A 25,849-nucleotide genomic window follows, 5' to 3' on the forward strand; every position below is an offset into this window, starting at 1 on the left:
CAGGGAGGGGCTCCTTTGCGGGATCCCCCCTCTCCCCCTGTCGAAGATCTCCCCTGGTCTGCATGGTCATTGGGTCCCCTTAGGTCGAAATTAAAATTTGAGACCTCTCCATAGGCAGGCAAGCAACGCGCTTCTGGGGCGGCCTATGCGGGCACTTGCTTTTGCCCTAGCGACCGGTCCAGCTGACAAGGGCGGCTGGGGCGCGTATATAGATGGTGCCATTCCTCCTCTCCTGATCGCGACTGCCGTTGTTATCTGTAAATCTTTTTTTTGGAACTCTGAGTTTGATCCGTTGGAATTCAATTGGATCGGACCAAGTTTAGGCTGCTTTTTGTTTAATTAGCTATATTATAAATGAGTCGAGTAGCTTCGTCTACGGGTGTTCCAGGCAAGGAGGACATTCTGGGCATCTATACGCCAGAGCCCACGAACATCCTGGTGGCCCGGTTGGATAATTGGAAGCATGCGGTTTCGATTTTGCAGGACTTTTTGGACACGCAGCTCTCGACGCAGAAGAGCGTGACGTCCGGGCTTGAAAAGGCCCGCAAGTCAATTGCCGATGCGCCAAAGTTCGACTTTGCCAGCGGTGCGTCGCGAACCACGTCGCCACCAACCTCGCCGGTCGAAGGCCAGCAGCCGCCTTTGGAAGATGTGTCCCAGACCGGCATTGCTGAGAGCTTTGAGAACCTGAGGTCCAAGACTGAGGTTCTATACAATAAGTCGCTGGAGGTGGAAAAGTCGCTCAAGTCGTCGGTTGGTCCCCAGCTCGAAACGCTCAAGGGCGACATTGAGAAGCACATGAAGGGCCTCAAGAGCAGTTCTGTCAAGGGCCTCAAGGAGGTGGAGAAGGCCAAGGCCGCTACGCAGAAGCAGGTCGAGAATTTGGGCCACTACGCGTCCTCTGCAAGCGGCGGCCACAAGGTCGACGCCAAGAATGACCCGTACGTGCTGCACCGTAGCACTCTGAGCACCGTGGAGGACCTGTTGACTAAGGAGAATACGCAATTGGACGCTGTCCAGTCTTCGCAGAAGAACTTCCAGACGTTGGAGCGACACATTGTACAGGTCATCCAGCAGACGATGGGCGTGCTCAAGGATGTCCAGCACGACTGGTCCTCTTTGCACATGGAGGCGTTTGATTCCATCTCCGCGAGCTTCAACAACATCCAGGAGGACCACGAGTGGGAACTGTTTACGGAGAAGCAGGGCGCCAATCTTGTGCCAGGCAGCCAGACCAAGCGGGACATTTCTGGTATTACTTTCGCCAATGACGGCCACGAGTCTACGGTCCCGCTCATGGAAGGCATTCTCCAGCGAAAGGGCAAGATCTCGCGATCCTATGACTCGAGCTACTTCGTGCTGACCCAAGCGCGATGGCTCCACGCGTTCAAGTCGCGCGACCACGTCCAGGACCCCAACCCCGAGTGGTCTATGTATATTCCCGAGGCGTCGCTGGGTCCTGCGTCTACTCCGGACTCTGGCAAGGCCAAGTTCCAGATCTCGGGCAAGACTGCCTCCAAGACTACGTTGGGCTCGCACAGTTACACCTTCAAGGCGGCTACCTTTGATGAGATGTCGCAGTGGTATGACGCGCTTCGGCAGGCTACTGGTATTACTACTACTACTACCGGCGGTTCTCTGAGCTCTCCACCAACTTCTCCTACCAGTGAGGGCGCTGCCCCTATTCCAGGTACTATTGGTGAAGCTCCTCCTGCTACCATTGGTGCCCCAGCGGATGTTAAAGCGGCTGTTCCGGTCGAGCCAGCTCCTCCTACTACCGGGGCTCCTCCTTCGTATCCTCCTACTGGTGGGGCTCCTCTTAACGCTGCTCAGGAGCCAGTTCCTCCTGCTGTCGCCGCCGTTAACGCTACTGAAGCGGAGGTGAACCAGACCACCGAGGGAGTTACTAACGTACACATTGGTTAACTAATTCCTCCTGCTGTCGTCGCCGGTAACGCTTACTGAAGTGGATGTGAGCAGGGCCGCCTAGGGAGTTACTAATGTTCACATTGGTTAATTAATTAAATACAATATGCCTATGTAATTAATCTTAGACCACTATTCCAGGCTTTTTGATCCTACATTATTCAAGAATGTGTTTATCAGAGATGACGTATTCGAGGGCCAGCCCTCGAGCTCCCGTAGTAGGGGGCTCTGCCCCCAAACCCCCGTCACAAGGAATTGATGGTGATGAACGCCAAGTCTGCTACTATTATTTATTCGTTCAGAGATAAGCGAAGTGCGTTGCACTAAAAGGTTACGAGATAAGCGAATGCATTGTAGTAAAAGTCACGGTACACTAGTGAGATGTCTCTAAGTACAGGCGTTTGATATTCAAGATAAGCGATATGTCTAAAGAGAGGATATGAACATCCATTCCTGTAGCAAATAGTCCAATCAACCGTCTAGTTGGAACACATCACATACACGAGTATTTCAACCATAATGGCGCAAAGCTCCCCTTGGGGCTTCCAGCGGAGATTTCAGCTGTTGGCGGGGTACCTAATTGTTACGCAACGTAGCAGGGGGTTGTTACAGGTTGGGAGTTTGTTACAGCGTAACAAAAAAATGGTAACGTTGTCAGGACGCATGATACGGGGGTCTGGGGGCTGGCCCCCAGCTACGGGAGCTCGAGGGCTGGCCCTCGAAAACGCTCGACTGTACTGATGGGGGGACCAGTCCCCCCAAACCCCCCTTGGGGCTCCGCTTCGTGGAGGTTTGGATACAGGTCAGGCAATGCTTATTTCGTGATGCGTAGTTGACCTGTCCCAGGTTCGATGCAGCTAGGTGATACAACAGTACATTTTAATGTGCTTCACAGTTACAGCATTCATTGATAGTGCATTGGCCCTGTAATACTACTACTGTGCTACCAGTAGGAAACGAGTAACAAACACTGATGCCTCTCGGCTGTGGATTTCGAATACCAGCGGCAAGGTGTTACTCTGTATAATAGCCTCGTAATCGTTGAGAAGAACCTTCCTACAAAACAGCTAACTCGCCTACCAGATAACCTTGCAGCACTGTAAGGTACCCCACATGCCCCAACGTCATCAATTGATTCAATCCATTTCATCATCTGGTTCACTCTAACATACCACAACTACCGCTACATAAGGCGACTTTTTATTATCTAGGTACATACTTATTATCCGGGTACATATGTATATCAGACTAATGTACATGTATTACTAAAGCTTCGGTTGTAATGGGGGGACCAGTCCCTCAAACCCCCTTGCGGCTCCGCTTCGCGGAGAGATCTACATTTTCCACACCTATCAGTTACACAATAGAACAACCACCAAATCCAATTGATCGCTCACACTCGGCTATCACGACAAAACCCCACACCCTGTTACTATAAGGGGGCTCCTTCATGTGTATCAAGGAAGGCAGTGTTGAAATGCGGGATGGGCTCATCAGCGTTCAGGGGGGGTCGGCAAGGGGTGTGCGTGCCTGGGATTACCGCGTTGAATATTCCAGCACGAAACACTGCCCTGAAAAAAAGGCGGCAGAGACGAAACCCAAAAAAAAAAAAAAAGGGACGCGGATGAAGAGACTAAAGAATCGTCGGGAAAGAGCACTTCATTGGTCGAAAGATGGCGTAAATAAAAGTAGAAAATCCAAGAATAAATTGTATCTTTTTTTAGCGTGTTTTGGTGTTGTCTTTTCAGGTGTGTGGCTATTTTTTTGCCTCCTGGGGTGTGCGGCCAAAACCACCCACACATACACACAGACACGCTTTCCTTTCCGTTCCCCCCCCTCCTGCCCCCCTTCCTAAATATTCTCTCCCTTTCCAACTCTACACCCTCACAACCCGTCGATAAAAGACCGCAACGCGCTGCGTAAAATTGTGAGATTCGACTGTTGAAAAATGAGTAGTATGAACCGAAGCGATACCCGCCGAAAGCTCGTCATTGTGGGAGACGGTTCGTGCGGCAAGACGTGCCTGCTGATTGTGTTTAGTAAGTGTTAACAGAAGCGTGGGTTTGGTGCGGTTTATCGGGGGCTAACCGGATTGTGAATAGGCAAGGGCACCTTCCCGGAGGTCTACGTGCCAACTGTGTTTGAGAACTACGTGTCTGATGTCGAGGTTGACGGCCGACGGGTGGAATTGGCGCTCTGGGATACTGCTGGCCAGGAGGACTACGACCGGCTGCGACCGCTCTCGTACCCAGACTCGAACGTCATTTTGATTTGCTTCGCGATTGACTCTCCAGACTCGCTCGACAACGTGCAGGAGAAGTGGATTTCGGAGGTGTTGCATTTCTGCCAGGGGATTCCAATCATCCTCGTCGGCTGCAAGAAGGACTTGCGAAACGACCCCAAGACCATTGAGGACCTGCGACGAACCTCGCAGCGACCAGTCACTCCAGAGGAGGGCCAGGCTGTTGCGCAGAAGATTGGTGCCATTAAGTACTTGGAGTGCTCGGCCCGAACCCAGGAGGGTGTGCGAGAGGTGTTTGAGCATGCCACCAGAGCAGCCCTTATGGTTAAGGATAAGGAAAAGAAGAAGCGATGCATCATTCTTTAAATTGGTTTTTTTTATTAATCTGTCCCTCTCTCATTTTTTAATCCCTTGATACGCGCTGCTACTATTATTTTGCCACTATTATTACATTCCCCTCATCCTCCTTCATATATATATTCCCCTATATATTATGATAAACTACTGCCTTAATGTGGTCTTTTTTTATTGTGTGTTAGATGTGTGTTTTTAGGTTATATATCGGTTGATTTTCTTCGTATTCTACTGTTTCTTTCAGCCTCCGTTCAGTAACTGTTTTCTTAAATCCTCCGAATCCTCAATAAATCCTCAGTTACTCTTGTTTCCAAATCCTTGGTGCTTGCTTCTTTCTTCCTCTGTATCCTGAGTAACTGTTGAGTGTACCAAAGCAACTTTGTGAGTACTGTATATGGCAATTGATGATTACTACCGGTAACTCATGGCTGCTAAAGACAACTGAGTTTGTTAATTGCACCCTATACTACACAGACTATAGCTGATCACGGCCTCCAACAATTCGAAGGTAGTCTCGTTACGAATACTTCTATCTCCAATAGTCATTGTATTAGACATCCAAAGACATAGTCATTAATTAGCCCGATGGGCAACTTTACTACAGTAACCAAACAAAAAAGGCAATTACGCATTCAATTCAGAAGCTGCCAAAGAAAGAAGATTCTCATGGCCAAGGAAGTTCTGAGTGACCCGCGAGTTGAACTTCAATACCTTCTTGACTTTGTTGTAAGTGCACACATCAAGTGGGAATGGGACCTTGCTGATATACCACTGGACACCCTCGGTGCATGGTGGAGTGGTGAGTGAACCAGTGTAGGTGTAAATCGGGTTGTTGTGGAAATGGTCCAACACTTGCTGGAAGCACAGAGGTGGCGTAAGAGTGTAGTCGCCTGGGGTGGCCGCACCATTGAGGTTGAAGAAGACATCGTCAAACAGCTCGACAGACTCACCAGTCGGGGAAAGCTCGAACAGGAAAGTGACTACAGCAATCTTTTTCTGACTGTTCTCGAAGACCCAGTGATTTTCCATGGGCGAATACTCCAAGTCAACTCGGTGCTCAGACGGAGTATGGAAGTGGAACTGGGCCAGATTGTATGTATCGCCATTAACGCAGAGTGTACCATCAGTGACTACCTGCACGACATCGCCAATATTCTCGAGCCGAGCCGACTTGGTGTCTGGAACAGACATAACGACTTTAGAGTTGTCAGCCACATAAGGAATTGACTCGTCAATTGGGATTGGCGATTGGTTCTTGCCCTTGGCACAGAGATAATTGGCCGTTTCGTTGAGTCCGTACCAGTTAAGTGGACCACCTTCGCCGGTATAGTTGAAGTCGACCGTCGCGACATGGCCGAGGGGAGATCCGTGACCAGGTCCGCAGATACCGTGGGAAGTTCGGCACGCACAGCCGGCAAGCGCTGATGAAACTACCGCAGATGCGAAAGCTAGGAAACGAAGGGTGGCAATCATGTTCTATTATTAAAGCAGGGGTATATTTGTGCCAATTGTATTGATTCTTGCTATTTGATACACTACTTCAGACAGGGGTGTCAGCACTACTTATAATGTTTATTCTTGCCTTCCATAGATACAATTTGTTAGAAGAGGAATTGATAATCTATGAATGGCCTCATTGGTTGTTAATTGATCCATCTACACTGTCAATAGGAATGCTCATGTGCGGTAGTACCCTGTCTTTGGTTACAGTACTCCCCTTAATGTAACAGTGGGGAATTCGTTATTGATAGACATTCCATGGCATCACCCCTCATATCAATTACAGTAGTATCGATTCCTTCCCAGAAGATCGTTTGAATAGGAATGTTCAGGTACAGTTCTACCTCCCCTTTGGCTACATTTTCTTCATACTTCACTTCACATGTAACAGAGCTTTAGGGTCATTTTAGTACTGATCGACAATTCCATGGCAGCTGTCAGATCAGGCCCCTACTGGAAGATCGATTTTATGCGTGGAATTATAGATATGGAATAAGGCAGTTCAAATCACAATTTGTAAACCGCACCACAATGTAAATATCTCCAAGTGCTCCGTCGTACCGACTAAATATCAAAGTACAGTAGTATAGATTGGCAACCATTATTATAAGAATAGTACTCTCCTCGACGCTACTCCATAATTATAATCAACTGTGACGAAAGGAATTTTATTCAGAGATGTGGAGAGGACTTACGATTCTAAATCGGCACTCCAAGATCCGCGCAGTGACAGTAGACCGGGATTGTGGCATTAGTACTAGTAGTATAACCAAACTGCTTTGATCAGCATATTCTTACTTAAATTCCTAGAGCCCTTATTTCATTAAAATTATTTTTCAGGTGCGGCATCATTGCGACAGCATGTACCTCACTAGCGACTGCGAAGCGATAATTTGACATCAGCGTCATAGCATGGCATGCATCCCAGGAACATGTACCCCTTACGCCGTACGCTAAGCTATACGTTCATTTTAAATAAGATCGTCCCATTACAGGAGCTCTACAAAGCTGGTCTGAGAATGGATCTACAAGTTACCGAACTGTCAGGCAGATTTCGAATACCGTGGGTACACAGAAGCTGAAGAAGAGTAAAAAATGTTAGGATATTGTAGTACATTGTACCGGTAATAACCATGCGCCTATGGTTCTACAGTAGTAGATGTTCGCGTAGTGTGCAGGATCGTTCCTGAAATGAAGCCCGATATGTAATCATGTCCAGGGGTATTCCCGATCGCTACACGAAAAACGCCTTACCACCAAGATCATTACTTTTAAATGTACAAAAAATAAGATGCATGCCATCATTCATTTCTAGCATTGTATACGTTATCATTAGATCTCGAGTACCTGACTGCAGGCCTTTTAATTGTAGTTACTATTGATTGGACTGTGGCTTGTACTCGCCTGGTGTACCGGTAGTCTCCTTTTCAGCCGCCCGTTGTCGGTAACTGTCAACGAGGTTTTGTGTATTCAATGAACCCGTAGAAATGAATCTGCTTAACAGTTGAATAAATCTAATAAAATAATGAGGTTCAACAAATCTATACATGAAAATTAGTGGAAGACCCTGTGAGAAGCTGGGTAAGGAATGGCGTCACAAAACGGCCGATTGTCTTCCTCAATCGCATCGATTGCCTGAAAACCACAGGCCAAATACCGTTGAATCGTTTCTGTTCGGCTGTATATATAAATAAATCAGCTTAGCAGTAGAATAAAGATATCAGTCGTAGCATAAAATCTATTAAAATAAAAGATTAAAATTTTTTTAAATTAGCCAAAGATCTTGGTGATCTTACCAATGGCGATGGTCTGACCCTGGTCTCGAAGAGTGAATCGACCCAGCTGTGGGTACTTCTCAAAGGTCTCAACGCAAACAGGAGCAGCAGCCTTGAATCGAACCACCAATCGGTCACCCTTCTGAGCGAATCGTGGTCGCTTTGGCTTGGCATCAGCATCAGCCGGAGCAGCACCCTTCTTCTTGGTGTTAAGCTTCTCCATGAGACCAGCAAGGGTAACCTCCTCGACGGCAGTGTGGACATGCATTACACAGGTGTAGCCCTTGGTGATGAGCGACTTGAGCTCAACAATGGCGACCTGGGCCTCGAACTTGGTCACGGCCTGAATAGGGGCCTTGGTGCTAGTCAGCACATTACCAATCTGGACGTCCTCCTCCTCAACACCCTTGATTCGCAATCGAACCTGCTCACCACATACGGCACCTGGGACCTCAGTCTCGGTCTCGCTGTACACGGTAGAGACCTCTACAGGAATCTTGTTAGGCATGAGAATGAGCTTATCGTTCTTCTTGATGTGGCCAGACTCGATCTTGCCCTCGACAATGGTACCCAGGTCCTTAGTCTTGTTGGAAACCGGCAGCATGAATGGAGCGTGGATTCGTCGATCGCTCATCTCAATGTTATCCAGGTAATCAAGCAGAGATGGGCCATCGTACCACGGAGCCTTGTCCTTTGGAATGCGGTCCTTGAGACCGGCACCAGTGTAGCCCGAAACAGGCATGAAGAAGATGTCGGTCTTTGGGTTGTAACCCAGGCCCTTGAGGTAGGCGGTAAGGTTCTTAACACACTCATCGTATCGCTCCTTGGACCACTGCACGGTCGGGTCGTCCATCTTGTTGATAGCCACAATGAGCCGGTCGACACCCTGGGTCTTGGCCAGCACGGCGTGCTCTCGGGTCTGACCGCCTCGCTCGAAACCAGTCTCGTACTCGCCCTTTCGCGCCGAAATGACCAGAATACCCACATCGGCCTGCGAAGCACCGCCAATCATGCTTGGCACGTACATCTTGTGGCCCGGAGCGTCGAGAATGGTGTATCGTCGCTTCTCGGTTTCAAACACCTGTCGGCCGACCTCGACGGTCTTACCCTGCTCTCGCTCCTCCGTGTTAGTGTCCATAAGCCACGACAGGTACCAGCCCTGTCGGCCAGCCTCCTTCGCCTCCCTTTCGTACTTGTCTACGATTCGCTTGTCCACCGAGTTGGTCAGCACCATGATCTTACCACCCATGGTCGACTTGCCGGCATCGACGTGACCCATGAAAATAATCGACAAATGGTCCTTGGCGTCCTCGCCGCCAAACAGACTGCTAACCGCTTCCTTATCAAGTTCTTCCTGCTCCTTAATGATGGCCTCAACACCGATTGGCTCCTCTGAGGCGGCCTTGGACACACCAGCGGAGGCAGCAGCAGAAGCAGATGGCTTTGGAGTACTCGCCTTACTGGCAGCCGCGCTCTCAACCTTCTTCTCCTCTGGCTTAGGCTCCTCCTTCTTAGGCTCCTCCGTCTTTGGCTCTTCCTTCTTAGGCTCTTCATCCTTCTTAGGCTCTTCCTTCTTGGATTCCTCAGCTTTTGGGGCTGGAGAGCCAATTCGGATCTCGGTCTTTGGCTTAGACGATCCGATTCGGATCTCAGTCTTTGGCTTAGAGGCGCCGATTCGGATCTCAGTCTTGGGCTTGCTGTCTCCGATTCGGATATCAGTCTTCTTGGTCTGCCCTGGAGGAGGTGGGAAGCTCGTCTTCTTCTTCTGGAACTCCTCAAGGGTCATAGTCTTCTCCTCTTCCTCCTGGTAGTTCTGCTGGTAACCCTGTTGGTAACCCTGCTGGTAGTACCCGCCACCGTACTGGTTGTACTGCTGCTGGTAACCGCCCTGCTGTCCGTACTGGCTGTACCCGCCCTGTTGCTGGCCGTACTGGCCGTATGGGTTCTGGAAGTACTGCCCAGGCTGGAACGACTGCCCTGGCTGGAAGGACTGGCCCGGCTGGAAGTTGTACTGGCCATAGTTGTTGCTATTTTGGCTCCCGCCGCCAATGTTGGCGTTCTGCTGGAAGTTCTGAGCGAGCTTGTCCTCTTCTGACATGATTCTCGTGGATCGAAATACGCTCTGGTCGAATGGTGGGTTTGGCTGTCGCCCGCCAAATTTCAATTTTTTTCCACTTGCGAGCGCGACCCTGGTGAATTAAACTCTCAGCCGTTTGTTATTAATTCGCCCTAATTTCGACCTCAGCCGCTAACGGTCTATGGAATTGCTCCAAAAGTGATGGAATGGTGCTCTAAGTTGTTCAATGGCCACTACGGGGGTTTGGAGGCTGGCCCGTAAGTCAGTTGTAGCCGAGAGTGTTCATGGGGGGACCAGTCCCCCCAAACCCCCCTGAGGGCTCCGCTTCGCGGAGATAAGACTTTACAGAGGTCTACAATTCCTCGGCGAAGCCGAGCTACGGGGGTTTGGGGGCTGGCCCCCAGGTAACAAACACCAAACGAGTACATTTTGTGTGCCGAGTAGAATGCAGGTTGTGTTGGTGATAATAAGTTACCCGGCTTTGGGACCGCACATGATGGACCCCACCAAGTTTATCGCAGAGGACAGGTTGATCTAACAGTTAATGGAGGATTTATTGGCTAAAGTAAGTGAAGAAAAGAGTACTATGGAGGAGAATTCGTGTTAATTGTAGTTGTGCTTTGTAGGCCGGGTCCCAGGCGGTGACGTTTGCCATCAGATCAGGCATATCTATTGCCTCAAGCTATGCCATCAAAACTCTGGGCAAGTTTTTGGATAAACTGCCTGAAGATGAAAAGAAAAACAACCTCGCAATAATCAAGTCGCGGTTGCAGACAAAGATTACGATTATAACTCCGGCCATTGACCTTATAGAGCTGATTTCTGCGCGGGGTAATACTTCACTCTCCTCGACTCTGGAGCTGACGCAGGAGCTCAAGGCTGATATTGACGAATTTGAAAAGAAAATCGAGTCCATTAACGAGGAGATTTTGCTTTCCGGCAGGCGAACCGTCAATGACTCCAACCAGGCGGTGGTAAAGCAGGTGGAGGCGTATATCGGGAACCTCCTGTTTCGAATTGAAGAGGCCATCCCGCTTATCTCGCTTGCTCTGACCACGTCTGGAGCAAATCTGTCCTCTAATCTGCCCGATTCGGTCTCTCCAGGACGTCTGTTGCAAGCGGCGAATTATCTCTCCAAGGGAGACACCGAGTTTGAAAACAAGTCACGTAAAAGCAACCTGCAAATTGGCCCAACCTTTATCCTTAAGCTATACAGTATATTCTACGGTACTGCACGGGATTCTCACACTACAGCAGCTGGAGATATTACCTGGAAGGAGGAGTTTGCCAAATGTAGCGTCAAGCTGTGGCGGGCTCCCTGTGAGAATAAGTTTGACCGGTACAACTACGAGCTTACAATTGAAGAAGATCTGGATGACGGACGATACCACGACAAGCATGAAACAGTATCCAAGCGAGTTGTTGATGTCTGCTCGGTGACTCGGCTCTTTTTCTCGGCGTCTGGACGACTTCTTGAGATTGAGGACTCCCAGAGCCCCGTTCTGGTTCTCAAGCTCAATACCATCTTCAATTCGCAGAAAAGTCGCCTCAGACAGCCGTATGATCACGCGGGCGCCGTAGTAGTGGATGAACTGGGACACATTGAATGGCTAGCTTTAGAGTTATATGATGATGGTGACTCGCAGGAGTCACCGCTCAGTGATGATAGCGAGTCAGAGTCGGACACTGAGTCAGAGTCCGAATCACCGTCGTCGCTGGACCGTGTACAGGAGCGGTTAGATGCGCTGTCTCTCTCCGAGCAGGTACCGTCATTGTCCCTGCTGGAGTACCTAGTGCGGCTCTCGGCGCTGCAGACCAATGACCAAATGTCAATATACGAGATAACCGACGAGCGTATCTCGCTCTACCTGCGGGATGAAAACCATCACGCTTCGGCAGCTGCTCCGTCGGCATCCAATTTGGGTGGTGCTTCTTCGCCCGTCTCTACGCCGTCTTCTTCTGTGCGGCGAAGACGAGGGCGAAGGGAGTCTCGACGGCTCGTTTCGACACCGGCCACGCCGCCACCTAAGCCGGCTATGGATCTCGGGGCGCCTGCGACTGGTGGTGGGAATAGTAGTGGCGACAATGCGTTGCCCATGACTCCGTGGGAGCGTGATAGACTGAGCAAGAATCCGTCGCTGTTGAAAAAGGTGCTTGACAGCAGTTATGCCGACAGCCCGTTGAAGAATAAAAAGAAGTAGCCTATTAGTTACTTGTTGGAAACGTCAATAGCTTGTTTAGCAACGGTCTATTCGAACCAATAGCTTATTGGAGGACTATGTTGGTACACAGATCTATAGCTTACTGAACGACTTTCTACACGAATCAATGGTTTACTGTACAGCATTCCACACGAATCGATAGTTTATTGTACAATATTCTACACAATTAACAGCTGGTTGAAACACTTTCTACACAATGCCTTGATGAAACGCACTCTACACGATCAATAGCTTGATGAAACACGCGCTACATGATCAATGATTTATTGAAACATATTATGCACGATTATTGCTTGGTGGAAGACATTCCAATTAGGTTACCCGTTGCAAAGCTGGGAGATAATCTGGCCACCTTTTATCAGTTTAATCAATTGCCAATCTTGAAGTCGGCAAATCAAATAGCACTTTTATTAACCATGACATCCCCGTCAATATGATGTTTGGGAATTACTATTAACCGGTAATAAGCTGGGTCTGCATTCGAGGGCCAGCCCTCGAGCTCCTGTAGGGCTCTGCCCCCAAACCCCCGTAGTGGATGGTAACTAAGCCTAGTCTAACAATGCTATATTGGACGGTAACAAGCCGGTCCAATAATCTACTAGCGAATGCTGGTTGTATCATGTATCATGGATAACGTCTATACGTTTATATTTAAAGAAACAGGAAAAAAGATCAAACATATTGGGAGCCCTGGAGCAGACTCGAGTACCACAGATCATCATTCAGCTTCGCCTGGGCACAGGTATTAAAGGAGTTATTATTATTAGAATCGCCCTCGAGCAGGTCCACAAAGTCCGTCGTCGTCATCACGGGCACTGCGGCACCATTCATATTGTGCAGCGGGTCAACTGCGGTCATTTCGTCAAAGTATGCAAATGGTTTCGTATGGTCATAAGCCACTGGGTACACAGCGGAGTTGGGAAGCGTGTGCACAGTACTAATGCTCGAGATGCTGTCGTCGCTTCTATGCAATGGAGGCTGGCTGCTCAGCACTTGCCCCGCGTCATCGGCCGGCTGCTCGTACGCAACGTCGGCAAACACCATGCTTGGCGGCTGGAGGGGAACTGTATACCCAGAGGTAGTAGTAGTAGGTCTATACGGGAAGCGCCACGGGTCCTGGAGGTCCTGGACCTGGGTCGCCGGCTCGCCCTGAGGCAGCTGGGGGATAGGAGAAGTGCTGTTCGAAGACGGAGCGTCAAAGTCGGCAAACTGCATAAGATTATTAGTCGAAGCCGACCGCGTCATGAGCCCCACGTCCGCCATTGGGCTGAGCCCTGGCGTGTGAATGCGCGAAGGAGTCGCCGAAGGCGGGTTCGAAGCCGTCCTTCGCGCGCTGGAGCCCTTCACGGGCGAGGCCCGGGCCGTCTTGGTTGGAGAGCCCACAGTCTTCTTCTTGTTGGAACAGGTGCACAGCTCCGGGTTAAAGTGACACGGGCATCCTCTACTGTGGGGTCCACTTCTGATGCCACATTTACACTTGGTATGGAGGTTCTTGAGCTTTCTATGCTCGCGACAGTGCTGACACTGGGTCGAGGGACGACCCTTTCGCTTAATCATCGTCAGCGGCTGATCAATATGTTGGCAGGCAGTAACTCTGTGCCCACGGATGCAGCGCTATAAATACCCCATGTTTCGTTAGCATTAATACCAAAAAGAGCCCCTATTAACCACAAACGGATTGGGGGTGCACGGAAAAAGGGACTTACCTCACAGGCGTACTTCACTCCGTCAATAAACACCATTTTCGTGGAGTTTCTTGGGTCGTTTACGACGGATCTGGGGCAGACACGAAAGAGAGTAAAAGGAGGTCTAGCGTGGTCGCCGAAGAGTTGAGGGGGGTGGGGAAGGGATGGTGATATTACTAAGCTGCACACCAAACGGTTAGGTAATGAGGCTCAACAGAGGCGGCGTGCGGCTCAACGAGAAAATCGTCGATCTGTGTTTGTTTCAGGGCGGAGCGGGCAGCCAAAAAGGGTCTAGATCCGCTACAAGCTTACGTGGAAGACAAAGCTGGGGGGGAGTAGTAAAAGCAAAAAATATAAAAGGAAGGAACGTCAACAGAGCTGCTGAAGAAAAATTCTGAAGAGGAAAGCCAAGAGAAAGGAGGTGGGAAAAACCTTGTCGATATATATATGTAATATTTGCCATCAAAATCGGTCCACTTGAGTTGAGAGTAGGAAGAGTCGGGTGCTTGAGTCAAACCTCATACGTACATGCCCGGGGAGAGCAGGGGCAGGTCGAAAGAAGAAACGGACGGGCCTGGGCGGCGAGGCAAGACAGGTGTAGTGGCGTGTCTCACGTTGAAATGATGCCCAAAATAGGGAATTCAAAAGCCGTACGCTCGCTTAGGGCGAAAAGGCCTCGGTAGGGTAGTAGGCGCTCGCCCCCGCGGCACGGCTGGTTAAGGCGCCGTATGGATACGTGACGTAACATAGCGCTAGATCGGCGATGGCCATGCTGCGCCGCACGGGACAGGTACTTGCCGTGCATAAGATTTTGAGATCCGGAGATCTCACCGTATGATAAAGTATCGTGATTGAAAGAAGAAGTCTTGGCGAACAAAAAAAACTGTAAAGGGCCTAACCGCATTGTGAGGTATTCATTTTTATGATTTGTGGTTTCAAGGAATGATAACTCTATTCCCAACACAGATTGATACAATGTAGTACCGATATTCTGAAGTGGGCAGTTTCACACCAAGCCAGGCGATTAATTAGGGAGTCAAGTTTAAACGGGTACTTTGGAATACCTACACTGAGTTTTCCTAGCACAAGGTCGGTATAGAAGTTTGGACAAGCGTGAAAAAGTGGCTGGTTTGGAGGATACCAGGTGGAGTGTCTGACAGGGGCAGCAACGGCGAGCTATGAGTTTGCTGTGAGTTTGGGTACTTGATGTATGTGGGTGTAGGTACCCTTCCTTCTCTCTGGCTAGATATTGTCTTGCAAAAATTACACCTGTGTGTCTGTACTGTATGCATGCTGATACTCAATGTCAATTATCTCCACACATGAGAGTGCTTCTTTGCATGACACGGTAGTACCGATATTTCAATTGGATTATCCATCTAGCTAATCCACCAAAGTCTAACTGATCACTTTTGGTGGGTGCGGTTATATTATCTCTCACTCTCCGGTGAAAGGGGGATGGCTCAAGTAAATGCAACAGAACCTTTTCGATTGTCGATTCGCTTGAGAAACGTCACAACCTGCAGTCGCTTTTCATAGTGAGCTAAAGAATTATGCCCTGGCATCAGGATCAGCTGAGTTTCATCAAACCAACCTATACAAAATATATCGTTTGGTTAGCACACAATTAAAACGCAAGAGATAAAACAAAACGACAAAAAATAAAAATGGCAAGACTTACTGCTGCTGTAGTTTGTATCAGAATATTGAGTCCGCGAGTCTACCATTGACTCCAGCTGCCTCTCTTCCTCGGTTACCCACCACCAATTGGCACTAATGGTCCTCCATGTCTCGTCGGGCTGCTTGACATTCGTCAGATCGTCGACGACAAAAGCCAGCTCACCGCGAGGAATGTTAACATCGCCTGTCAGCTTGATAGCTTCTAGTCGCTCAGCCGACGGTTGATGTAGCAGTAGCATCTGGAGCCCTTGCAGCCCAAAATCAGCCACCCAGACACCCTGCCAGGGCTTTTCAGGGATCGGTGTCGCCAGTTCATTGGGCAGCTGGGCAAAGGTCTCAACAGTCTCACCGAGAGTCGAGTACCGGTTGAACGACAGCCATCTCCGCAGCTTAAAATGGCTCGGACTCGGGCTGGCAGTATCACTAACCGTATTGTGAGCTTGAGCTGGCGGGGGAGCGGCTGTAACACTACCATTACCACAATTGCTACCACCACCACCACCAATTCCAGGACTAGTAGTAGTAGTGGTGGTCCCTGAATCTGCATATGAGACGCACTTGGATGCGTGCTTCTTGGTATACCCTCCGAGTCTCACCCGCTGTTTAGTAGGTACCGTGCATGGCGGCCACGCTGCGACATATCGTGGCACCTGCGGATGGTTGAGCGGAAAAGCTCGTTCCAGCCTTGTGAAGAGCACGCCTTGCGTGTCTGCCTGGCACATTGACTCAGGACGTGAGTATCTGGTATGGCCGCAGAGTGAAAACATCTTGGACGGGCTCGCTCGGCAATTGGCGCGCAAGGGGACGACAGAGACGGGTCGCAAATCAACCTCGGTGAGAATCTCGCCAGCGGCAGCTTCGTTTCGCAGAAGCAATGGTTCGTCGCGCTGAACCGTCACCTCGCAGAGCTCGAGACACCCGTTCTCTGGATTGTACTCGCACCCGACGACGCTGCCAAACTGCGGCTTATCACTAAACCACACAGATCCATTGGAAAGCCATGCGTGGGCGTGCAATTGGGCATACAGATCGTAGTAATTGGCGTAGGGCTCGCAGCACTTGATACCCAATTCGCCCTGGCATGCATCTTTCCAAAGCACGCCTCCCTCTTGGTCAAACACAATCGCCTCGAATCGGCGACAGGTAGTGCCCAATCGCGCCAAATCGGTGCCTTGGACGTATCCGAAGATGGTATACAGGATTTCATACGGCAGGGTATCCAGTCCTTTACCACTTATCAGGGTTTCCATACCACTTACTAGGGTTTCCATGTCCATCTCTTTAAAATTTACCAAGGGTTCCATATTGATCTCTTTACCATTTGCTAGGGGTTCCATATTGACCTCTTTACCATTTGCTAGGGGTTCCATAGTCATCTCTTTACCATTTGTTAGGGGTTCCATATTTTTCTGGATGCCTTACGAAATGACTTTTAGTCTTTGGGGGGAGTATCGCCTGGTACGAAACCCTAATATGAAGAAGCTTCGAGTGCTACGAAAAAGAAACCTGATAGAAGACGAAAAGGCACATCAAAAGAGCTTCTAACCGCGCTTAGACCGTCTTCAGTTATCGATGCATTCGATCAAAGGACACACCAATACAGCTTAAAAATTAATTACTAATAATGGAGGGCGAAAATAACTCTTTCGGTCACTCACTGCAATTGTGGCCTGAGTTTGAAACCCCCTGATGCTCTATGCTGAATCGACCCTGGAATCTGCCAACTGTGGAAAGCATTCGAGTCGGGTCGGCTTCTTTGTCGCATTCTCACGTAGGTTGACTGCCTCCGGGGGTCGCTTACCCTAATCGTCCTTCTTTGTTCCGATCCATGCATGGAAAGACGCATGTTTCAGCCGTGCCTGCTCAGCCGCACGCTGCTCTATTCGGTGAGTACACCTGCCTGCCACCACGAAAGAGCAAAGCAATAATCATCGATTACGACCGGTTACAGTAGTAGTAATAGGCGAGCAGACTTACAGAATGGTGTATTCACGCCGAGGTAAAGTGTATTAATGGCGTAGCATGGGATTGAGTTTTCCCGGAAAAGTTTTTCCGACACGGAAGGACCCAGATTACTAAGCCGGTACGCTCCGAGCGCGGCTCATCCGGACCAGCCGGCCGGGGTCCCGTGCCTGCGAGCGCAAGCGTTGGGAGTTCCTCCACCCCTTTCCACCCTTTTCCAGAACTTCGATTTTATATATACCAAAAATTTGAATGTATAGCCCGTTTGAATAAACAATATTTGGCTTTATAATTGCTACCTGATACCCTGATAGATACCCCGGGACCTAATTTTTTGCATAAATCCCTCGCTCATGGAGACTACCTTCAACGTACTGAGCTTCAACTGCTGGTAAGTTCCGCGCTTTGTGAAGGGAAATAATTACTAACCTGCGATACTTTCAGGGGGTTGAAACATGTGTCCAAGCATCGTGAAAAGCGATTAAGGGCCATCGCCCATCATTTGGGGGCTCACGGTGTCGATTATGACATTATCGCCCTCCAGGAGATATGGGTTGAGGAAGATTACTACTTCCTGCAGAGCAATGTCAAGAAACACCTGCCCTACTCCAAATTCTACTACAGCGGCATCCTATCTGGCCCCGGACTGGCCGTATTCAGCCGCTGGCCAATCGTGTCTGCATCTCTTCATAGATTCCCTATCAATGGCAGACCCAGCGCGTTCTTCCGTGGCGATTGGTACGTTGGCAAGGCGGTCGCTTCGGCCGTCATTGTCCACCCATCGGGCAACAAGATTGAGGTACTCAATGCGCATCTCCACGCCCCCTACGGCCCGGGAGATGCTTCCTATAATTGTCACAGAACGGCCCAGGCGTGGGATATGGCGCGTATAGCTCAGCGGGCCATTGCCAGTGGCCACTTTGTGTTGGCGATGGGCGATCTCAATTCTGTCCCCGACAGCCTGACATACCGCCTGTTCCAGTCTGTTGGCGAACTTTCCGATAGCTGGCTTGATAAACATGGTGTTTGCACGGCGGCCGTAGAAACGCTGTCACTGATTGACCAAGTCAAGCTGGCCGGCGTCACTTGCGATTCTCAGCTTAATACGTGGCGAGAAAAGCGCGATATTAGAGAGGCTAAGCGCCTTGATTACATTTTCTACGACCGGACGCGCGGCGAGGTGCTGGACTCGCGCGTCTCTTGCATGGAGAAGATCCCCGGTGTAGGGTCCTTCTCTGACCACTTTGCCCTCGAGTCGCGGTTCCAGCTGCGGCCTAAACAAGTTATTTCAGAAACAGCAAAACCAGAGCCGCTGCGACAGCTCTATACGGACATTCTGACTCTTATAAGCGAGTATAGGCCCACTGCGGTTAGCCAGAAGCACTGGCGGTTAGTGCACTTCTGGATTTCTATTGCCGCGCTTGTAGGCATTTGCATTGGCGTCTTTTGGGGCGCAAGTGACAACAGGGGCTACGTTGGGTTCATTCTCGTGTTTGCCACAATACTAATTGCCGTTACGGGGCTCATTGACGGGATCATTGGCTTCTTGTTTGGCCGAAACGAGCTCCGTGCATTACTAGAATTCGAGAGCGAAGTCTCTCTTTCCCGATCTTTTCTTTAATTCTTTTTACTTCTTTTCTTTGCTATAATGTTTAATATCTTAATGCTACTAACAAACGTTCATAACTTTTTCAAACCGTTGACCAAACTACCTAGTAGTCTACTGTTTGATTCTAAACGACGTGCCTTCTCGAAGCTTGACTTTGCCACCGGTAGGAGAAGCTATGAGATTGCCACAGGAGGAACAGTCGATGACGGTACTGGCGTTTGAGAATATTGTCGAAATCTTGGTGCACACAGAGCACTTGACGTCGATGAAGTACGAATTCGGGCCCTGAACAAGCCGCTTCTTCTTGTTCGCGGTCTTCTCGCTTCGTCTCGTAGGATTCAGGAGGTCTTGACTAAGAACCATGGCTTCTAGTATCGTCTAGCCTATGCCAGTATGGTCAGATAGGGGGAGAGTATGACAAATATGGGGTGGAGACTGAAGTCCCACTCCGTGGAAAGCTTTGCTAAATCAGCTCACGTGAGTTTGATACAAAGTGCGTAACCATGACGAACTCGGCCTTGGAATGATACTTCAATAGAGATCCGTGCTTAATCGAAAGATCTCGTACTCCATAATCTTCAAATTATGTTTTGCATTGTTCCAGGGGTATTTCTGCAGTCGTATGCAGGTCGTACAGCGTGCGGCGCGGTGCGGCTGAACCTTCTAGAACATTCACCGAAGACTCACTCACTCCACACTGTACCAAATGGGAACTACCATATACCTCGCCACAATATTACAAATTAGAATGATGGCTGTATGACCAGTTCTTGGTTCTGAGATATTCGACAATGTTCCAAGGGTGAAAATTCGGCTTTGTTCTGATCTAGTGGCGATTATAAAGCGACTTCTAAGTAGAGATTCCAAATAGTTCTTCGCCACTGGCGAGATTAATATAAATTGACCTCAAGTATCCCTCCAAGTAGAATTATCACTTCTTTCATCACACATCGATATTGAATACACTTAGAAATGACTACCTACGTTTACGGTTATAACCCAGTTTTCGATCTCTTCAACTTGATTGAGGAATCCACCTCTCCATCCAGATCGCGAAGGCGATGCCGTGGCGGCAACTGCCGTGACAATTGTCGTGATAATTGCTCCAAGCGAGACGAGAACCGGCTTAGAGTATCCCCTCTAGTTTCCAACAACCCATCCGGATCGGTCGTTGCCCCACCAGTAGATGTTTACGATTCCGAAAAGGAGTACGTTGTTGTCGCATCTCTGTCTGGAGCATCCGAGTCGAGCATTAATGTCGACTTTGACATCAAGGAGAGAAAGCTTACTCTCTCTGGATCCACCTCCAAATCACTCAGGGTTGATGAGGATGAGGCATATCGATCGGCAAACCTCAAGATAGGCGAGAGAAGCGTAGGCGACTTTGAGCGAATTATCACCTTCCCGAAGAACGTCGACGTCGACGAGGAGAACCTTAAAGCCAAGCTTATGAATGGCGTGTTGAAGATCACCGTTCCAAAGATTCCGCCGGTAGAGCCGGAGATTAAGCGGGTCAGTGTGACTGTTGAGCCTGATTCTCCAGAGCCAATAGATGTTGAGGAGGTTGAGGCTTCCTCCAAGGAAGAGTCTCCCGAGAACGTTCCCGAGAATCCAACCGTTGAGACCCCAACCGAGAAGAGCTCTGAGGAGGATGCATGGGTTGGTGTCGAATCCTCCAAAGAGTAGATGACCGAGTCTTTGCCAGGATGCCTCGAAGAACACATGCATCGTTTTGATTTACCCAAAACTCATCCCGACCCTTAACCCATTGGGCCGTAATTGGTGCGAATTGCGAATGCTATGACCTTAAATAATATTGCTGTAGTTCAATCACACTTGAGACCATTGTTATACCGGTGCCTAGTACCGGTAATATTTAATACGATATTTTGGCAGTTAATAACTCCCCGTTCAGGACTTGATTCAATTATCAGAACCTTTCATGGTAAATAATATCCTCTGTACCGGGGAGTATGTTTAACTCTAATGTTGCCCAGCTTATATACGTTGTTGTTGCTGGACAGCGCATCAACTGTCACACCGTAAACTCACCATGGCAAGTCTACCCAGTGAAGTATGGTTGATAGTTCTGGAATACCTCAGGGAATATGACTACAATATTGACAGTCACATATGGAGAGTCCGGCCAGTCTGTAAAACGTTGGCTGTTCTTGCGGACAGCCTGACTTGGACTAAGGTATCCCTAACTTGCCACACTAGTTACCCTTGCAGAGCACGAAAACGCACCGCCGGTAATACCGGTAGTAAATTCAGTCTCTTGGATGCGGTTAAAAGAGCCGATAGCTCTGTACGATTAGTGGGTTGCGACAAATGTCCCACTGTCCAATTATTTCTGGAGAAGATAGAGACTCAAGCTAAGGCAAAAATTGTGGACCAATACAGTGTGATTCATCACATTAGATGTGCAAACAGGCTTATTAAAGCTCACGGGGGTACTGTTTTCACGAAATCCAGTAACGGAATTATTCGGGCGTTGTCCACGTGGTGGGAAAATAGGGATGTTGGCGTCAATGCAATTGCTGAGGCATTGGCAGCTCCTTATCATGGGTATGCTAGGCCCTGTCACTATTCGAACGAAATCCGACTTCGGAATGTCCATGAAGGGTTCGATATAATCAGGCGGTACTACTATTGTATCAACCATGTCAAGTTCAATATCGGTCAGGTCTCCAGCATTGGCAAAAAGAAGTGCTTCAACAAAATAATTAGCGAGATTGCAAAGAATTCTAGATTACAAAGGGTGGAAATCACGAGCTTATTGACTTGTCTAAATCGAGAAAATATCAGAGAACTGATTAGAGTATTAAACATGTTCTTGGAAAAGCCCCCTCGGCAATTGATTATCGACGTGCAAGGTACGTTTACGCTCGAAGTGGTTCAAGTGTTGAATAAGTTTCCCCGAGATGTCACGCAACTGAGCATTATGTCAAATGCTGATAGAATGGGCCCCGTCAGTAATCTCACGGCAAATCTTGTTTCACTGAGGATCAGAGAGGGCCATAATATTGTACAAATCCAACAGCTTGTGACATTTCACAAATCATTGTGCCGCGTCTTTCTCGAAGTATTTTTTATGGTGGGAAGGTTAAAGCTGCCAGACTCTGTAAACCATCTCACGATTGTTGCATTATTATACCACATGGGTTTAACGATATCCGGCAATCACCTCAAATCGCTATTCGTCCGACAAATGGTATTCTCACCAGATACTTTTCTGTTTCCAGAATTGGAGCTTTTGAGTGTCTGCAATGGAAGGGTACGTGACATTAATGGCCACCGCCAATCGCCTTATCCAAAACTAAAAGCGCTTGAATTTGGCAATCTCAGAGTCGGACGTAGTTTATCCAATTGTTGGAACTCGCAAAGCCATCACAGAGCCTAGGTTTGCGGCATGAGGCTGTGGATCTAAGACATACTAGGGATTTGCTGTTCTCCAAATATCTTCCACCAGTCGTTACATTGCACTTGGCCGCTAACCAGGTGCTGCATCCTGAGGATCTTTACTTCTTCCAAAGGCTACTTGGGAAACCCTCGACTTCCAATGTTTATGTCACAGTCCGCTACTTAGATATCAGCAATCCACCTGATCTGAAGAACATAGCGCCGAAGTACCGAAAATTAGTGTCCTCTTCTTTGAAGCATGCTGAAGATTACATCCAGGACACCTATAAACTATGTCCTGAGTTTACTAGCGCCCGCCTACCAGGTATTAAAGAGAGATTCCGGCGTCAATTCGCATCTCCGGAACAATAGCGATCCTCCCTCAGTTCGCCGATGAACTTGCAAAGTGGATGTGCAGTCACTACCCATGCGCTTGATACGAAATAATGGGCTAACAACAGCTAATTGAATTGTATGCAGAGGATAAGATTTAGGATATGCAAAGCTAATGTACGTACGGTATTGTATTTGGAGCTTTCCCCTAGTCAACTACATGGATTCTCTACACCTAGGCAATATCAGTCGAGTATCAATGCTCTAGGTATTGTTATTTAGTGCCGTACACGGTACGCCTAGTTAGAAATCCTGTTTGCAAACCATCTGGTCTAAGCAGGATGGTCGTTGTAACACCGGCAATTGGTGAACGCTTCCACTCCTCCAATGCTCTCAACATTGCTTGGCAAATATCATATAACAACGATAAGAGATACTGAAAACCGAAAAATACAGTGATCCTTCATTTTTTTTCAATCTCCTTGCCAGGTCGAATCAACTCACATCGATCGTACGGAGACTTGGTGGCCAGCCCTCATTTCCCCGTAGCTCCGATATGGAAAATAAAGAAAATTACCAACGGCAATGACGCGCCGACCTTAAACTATCAGGGGGAAATGAAAAATCGAATATCATCCGAATACCGAATACCCGTTGAAATCCATTGAGCACAATTTTTTTTTTTGAATCCTCAAAACCTAAGCATCCTCATCTCGGCTTCCACTCGCATGCATGTCATAATGATGCAATGGCCTTTTTATGATACAACTCCCACATATTAAGAAGGCGCGATTTGGTTTTTTTGCCCATTCAGCTTGCTGAAGTCTAGTGGTTCCCCCATATTGCCGACTTGGTTAGGAAATCCGCAGCTCTTGTGCTACCGGTACTGGAAAAGTATCAAAATCTTAATTCATGTTCATTCGTAACCCCTTTTCGCCCATGCAGCGCCAAAAAGCACTTAGAAAACGACTAGTCATTTTACAATGCATGAAAGTAAACAAAAAATCCTCATAATCTTAACTGGCGTTATCCAAAAAATTATAAATTGCAAATGCCTCTTGAACTAAACGGACTACAAGACCGATATCATCTACCGAATATCTGCCATATGCGTCCATACACAATTAACAGCACTTATTCTGAACGAAGGAGACCCCTAAACCGGGCTCCCTCGCCTCCCTCACCAACACCTTTTGTAGAGCGCGAAGAGAGCAAAAAAAACTACAACAAATCGTTTCGTGAGAGCTTGGCCACCGTTGAACGGACCGGTAAATTGCTCCCGGGCTTTAAGGGCTACTTTTATGGAGAATCGACTCCAGCCGAACAGAAACGATTCAACGGTGTTTGGCCTGTGGTTTGTCAGGCAGTCGATGCGATTGAGGAAGACAATCGGCCGTTTGTGACGCCATTCCTTACCCAGCTTCTCACAGAGTCTTCAACCAATTTTCTTCTGGGCAGGCCCGACAACTCCACCTTTCCCTTGGGACATCAGCGACATGATGATCTCCATAAGTTCGAGTCGTCTTGCTATACCTCGGCTGATGAACGTCTTGCTTTGCTCCTAGTTCTGCTCCTTCAGCGATTTGGCTACGTTGGAAAGCTGCCAGTAGTGTATTCTACTTATTTCAAGAGACTAGGCGGCTACTTGGAATATTCCACTGATAAACTCGCGACTGTTCTAAGAAGACAGCAAGACTGTCTCGAGTTCGTGAAAATGTTGCGCGACGACGATAATGAACTGAGGCGCTGTTTTCAGGATGAACTCAATAACTTGATTTACCAGGTCAGGTCAGATTACGAGGCAACGATCTTGCGTACCTACAAATCGCAGTTCGTTCCAAATGAACTAGGGTTGGAAGACATCCGTCGTTTGTTAGCTCATGACTATGGAAACGATACTGCTAAGTGGCGATGCCAGGTGGCTTACATATCTTGGCTCTTAGCCGAACATGATAAACCAAACAAGCGGGTCCACGCCAAGATGGTCCCGCGTAGCACCATCAAGACTTTTCCTGACGGTCCTCTCGGATGGCACAATCTATATCAGGCCATCTTAAGCCAAACATTCAATATGAACCCACATCATGCCAAAAACATCCTCAACCGTTTGGGTCATCCAGGAGGCGAAAGATTGCTTGATTTGGCTAATATATACCTCCAATCTTTTGATCTCACCTTGGATACTTTTATCCTTGGTAGTCACAGGCTGACGCCGGCTATCTTTGATCGAACTGTGGAGCATCTAACCACCATCTTCCCATTGCCGCTAATGCAAGCAATTGAAAACGAGATTCCCAACGCGTTCCAAGACTACAAGCGTCTCCCAGACGCAATTGCCGTAGCGCAAAGGCTTGCCACACAGTCGGGTCACTTCGATGATACAACCCTTATTCGAAATGGTCTCTCTATAGGTACCCCTGTGAATATTTTTACTTCATATGGTGGCGTTGTGTCCTGGGCACACTTGTTCCCAGACCCGAACAGTGAGAACGTCGAATCTGCATACCAACCCATCTGTTTCGACCGGGAAAGGCATGGAAATGCCTATTCTCATGGGAGGAGGCTAAGGAGCTTCCTATTTGGCACTGTTTCAGGAGTGGAACAGCCCCCACAAGGAATTGGCAAGCTCAATGCGACTGGCAGCTCTCCTTTGAGCAAAAAGTGGAAAAGTTTCGATGAAACTAAATTCAAGAAGCGAAGCAGTATTGTGGATCCTCGATACTCCAGCTACAAAAAACCTAAAACTTATAACTAGCTAACTTTTAGCCATTATAATTGGACCGCGCAACGCTTCAATGGTTCATTCAAGGTGATTTGCACCACCAGGAGATATAATCATAAATATAACTACCTATAGCTAAATATCTATATAAATGCATGCATTTATAAGCTACACATTTACGCAGCATATATATATGAACACTGTACTACCAGGGTAGTGCTAAATAGATCTATACGATAGATTCTATTATGGCTCCTGGGGGCGTTGAGTACAATGTTAGCAAGAGCAGCAGCATAAGTGTTGGACAGGCGAACAGGTACACAGGAATATCAATTATAAGTAAGAGTATGAGTGATGACA

At 48.4% G+C, this 25,849-nt stretch overlaps 11 protein-coding genes across 11 annotated transcripts; 7 read left to right on the forward strand and 4 right to left on the reverse strand.

The window, feature by feature from the left end:
- Positions 1-354: 354 nt before the first annotated feature.
- Positions 355-1,926, forward strand: TRVA0_031S01618 (uncharacterized protein; the record flags this gene model as incomplete). The annotated part of the gene is made up of 1 exon (XM_076686005.1): positions 355-1,926. One exon carries the CDS (start codon positions 355-357, stop codon positions 1,924-1,926), a length of 1,572 nt encoding a protein of 523 aa, XP_076539820.1.
- A 1,948-nt stretch (positions 1,927-3,874) lies between these two features.
- Positions 3,875-4,534, forward strand: RHO1 (Rho family GTPase RHO1; the record flags this gene model as incomplete). The annotated part of the gene is made up of 2 exons (XM_076686006.1): positions 3,875-3,965; positions 4,029-4,534. 2 exons carry the CDS (start codon positions 3,875-3,877, stop codon positions 4,532-4,534), a joined length of 597 nt encoding a protein of 198 aa, XP_076539821.1.
- Positions 4,535-5,146: 612 nt separating this feature from the next.
- TRVA0_031S01662 (uncharacterized protein) lies at positions 5,147-5,995 on the reverse strand (the record flags this gene model as incomplete). Its single annotated transcript, XM_076686007.1, has 1 exon — positions 5,147-5,995. One exon carries the CDS (start codon positions 5,993-5,995, stop codon positions 5,147-5,149), a length of 849 nt encoding a protein of 282 aa, XP_076539822.1.
- Positions 5,996-7,792: 1,797 nt separating this feature from the next.
- SUP35 (translation termination factor GTPase eRF3) lies at positions 7,793-9,895 on the reverse strand (the record flags this gene model as incomplete). Its single annotated transcript, XM_076686008.1, has 1 exon — positions 7,793-9,895. The coding sequence occupies one exon, from the start codon at positions 9,893-9,895 to the stop codon at positions 7,793-7,795; it is 2,103 nt and encodes a 700-aa protein (XP_076539823.1).
- Positions 9,896-10,418: 523 nt separating this feature from the next.
- Positions 10,419-12,075, forward strand: YRB30 (Yrb30p; the record flags this gene model as incomplete). Its single annotated transcript, XM_076686009.1, has 2 exons — positions 10,419-10,439; positions 10,501-12,075. The coding sequence occupies 2 exons, from the start codon at positions 10,419-10,421 to the stop codon at positions 12,073-12,075; spliced, it is 1,596 nt and encodes a 531-aa protein (XP_076539824.1).
- A 693-nt stretch (positions 12,076-12,768) lies between these two features.
- Positions 12,769-13,838, reverse strand: CUP2 (Cup2p; the record flags this gene model as incomplete). Its single annotated transcript, XM_076686010.1, has 2 exons — positions 12,769-13,710; positions 13,803-13,838. The coding sequence occupies 2 exons, from the start codon at positions 13,836-13,838 to the stop codon at positions 12,769-12,771; spliced, it is 978 nt and encodes a 325-aa protein (XP_076539825.1).
- A 1,406-nt stretch (positions 13,839-15,244) lies between these two features.
- TRVA0_031S01750 (uncharacterized protein) lies at positions 15,245-16,738 on the reverse strand (the record flags this gene model as incomplete). The annotated part of the gene is made up of 2 exons (XM_076686011.1): positions 15,245-15,375; positions 15,463-16,738. The coding sequence occupies 2 exons, from the start codon at positions 16,736-16,738 to the stop codon at positions 15,245-15,247; spliced, it is 1,407 nt and encodes a 468-aa protein (XP_076539826.1).
- A 1,038-nt stretch (positions 16,739-17,776) lies between these two features.
- ISC1 (inositol phosphosphingolipid phospholipase) lies at positions 17,777-19,044 on the forward strand (the record flags this gene model as incomplete). Its single annotated transcript, XM_076686012.1, has 2 exons — positions 17,777-17,814; positions 17,868-19,044. 2 exons carry the CDS (start codon positions 17,777-17,779, stop codon positions 19,042-19,044), a joined length of 1,215 nt encoding a protein of 404 aa, XP_076539827.1.
- Positions 19,045-20,004: 960 nt separating this feature from the next.
- On the forward strand, positions 20,005-20,718 carry TRVA0_031S01794 (Hsp20/alpha crystallin family protein; the record flags this gene model as incomplete). Its single annotated transcript, XM_076686013.1, has 1 exon — positions 20,005-20,718. One exon carries the CDS (start codon positions 20,005-20,007, stop codon positions 20,716-20,718), a length of 714 nt encoding a protein of 237 aa, XP_076539828.1.
- A 367-nt stretch (positions 20,719-21,085) lies between these two features.
- Positions 21,086-22,435, forward strand: TRVA0_031S01816 (uncharacterized protein; the record flags this gene model as incomplete). The annotated part of the gene is made up of 1 exon (XM_076686014.1): positions 21,086-22,435. The coding sequence occupies one exon, from the start codon at positions 21,086-21,088 to the stop codon at positions 22,433-22,435; it is 1,350 nt and encodes a 449-aa protein (XP_076539829.1).
- A 1,383-nt stretch (positions 22,436-23,818) lies between these two features.
- On the forward strand, positions 23,819-25,522 carry TRVA0_031S01838 (uncharacterized protein; the record flags this gene model as incomplete). The annotated part of the gene is made up of 1 exon (XM_076686015.1): positions 23,819-25,522. The coding sequence occupies one exon, from the start codon at positions 23,819-23,821 to the stop codon at positions 25,520-25,522; it is 1,704 nt and encodes a 567-aa protein (XP_076539830.1).
- Between the last annotated feature and the right edge of the window lie 327 nt (positions 25,523-25,849).

The sequence above is a fragment of the Trichomonascus vanleenenianus genome (genome assembly GCF_965637985.1).
Source record: "Trichomonascus vanleenenianus strain CLIB 3782 genome assembly, contig: TRVA0_031S, whole genome shotgun sequence".
NCBI classification, from domain to species: Eukaryota; Fungi; Ascomycota; class Dipodascomycetes; order Dipodascales; family Trichomonascaceae; genus Blastobotrys; species Blastobotrys vanleenenianus.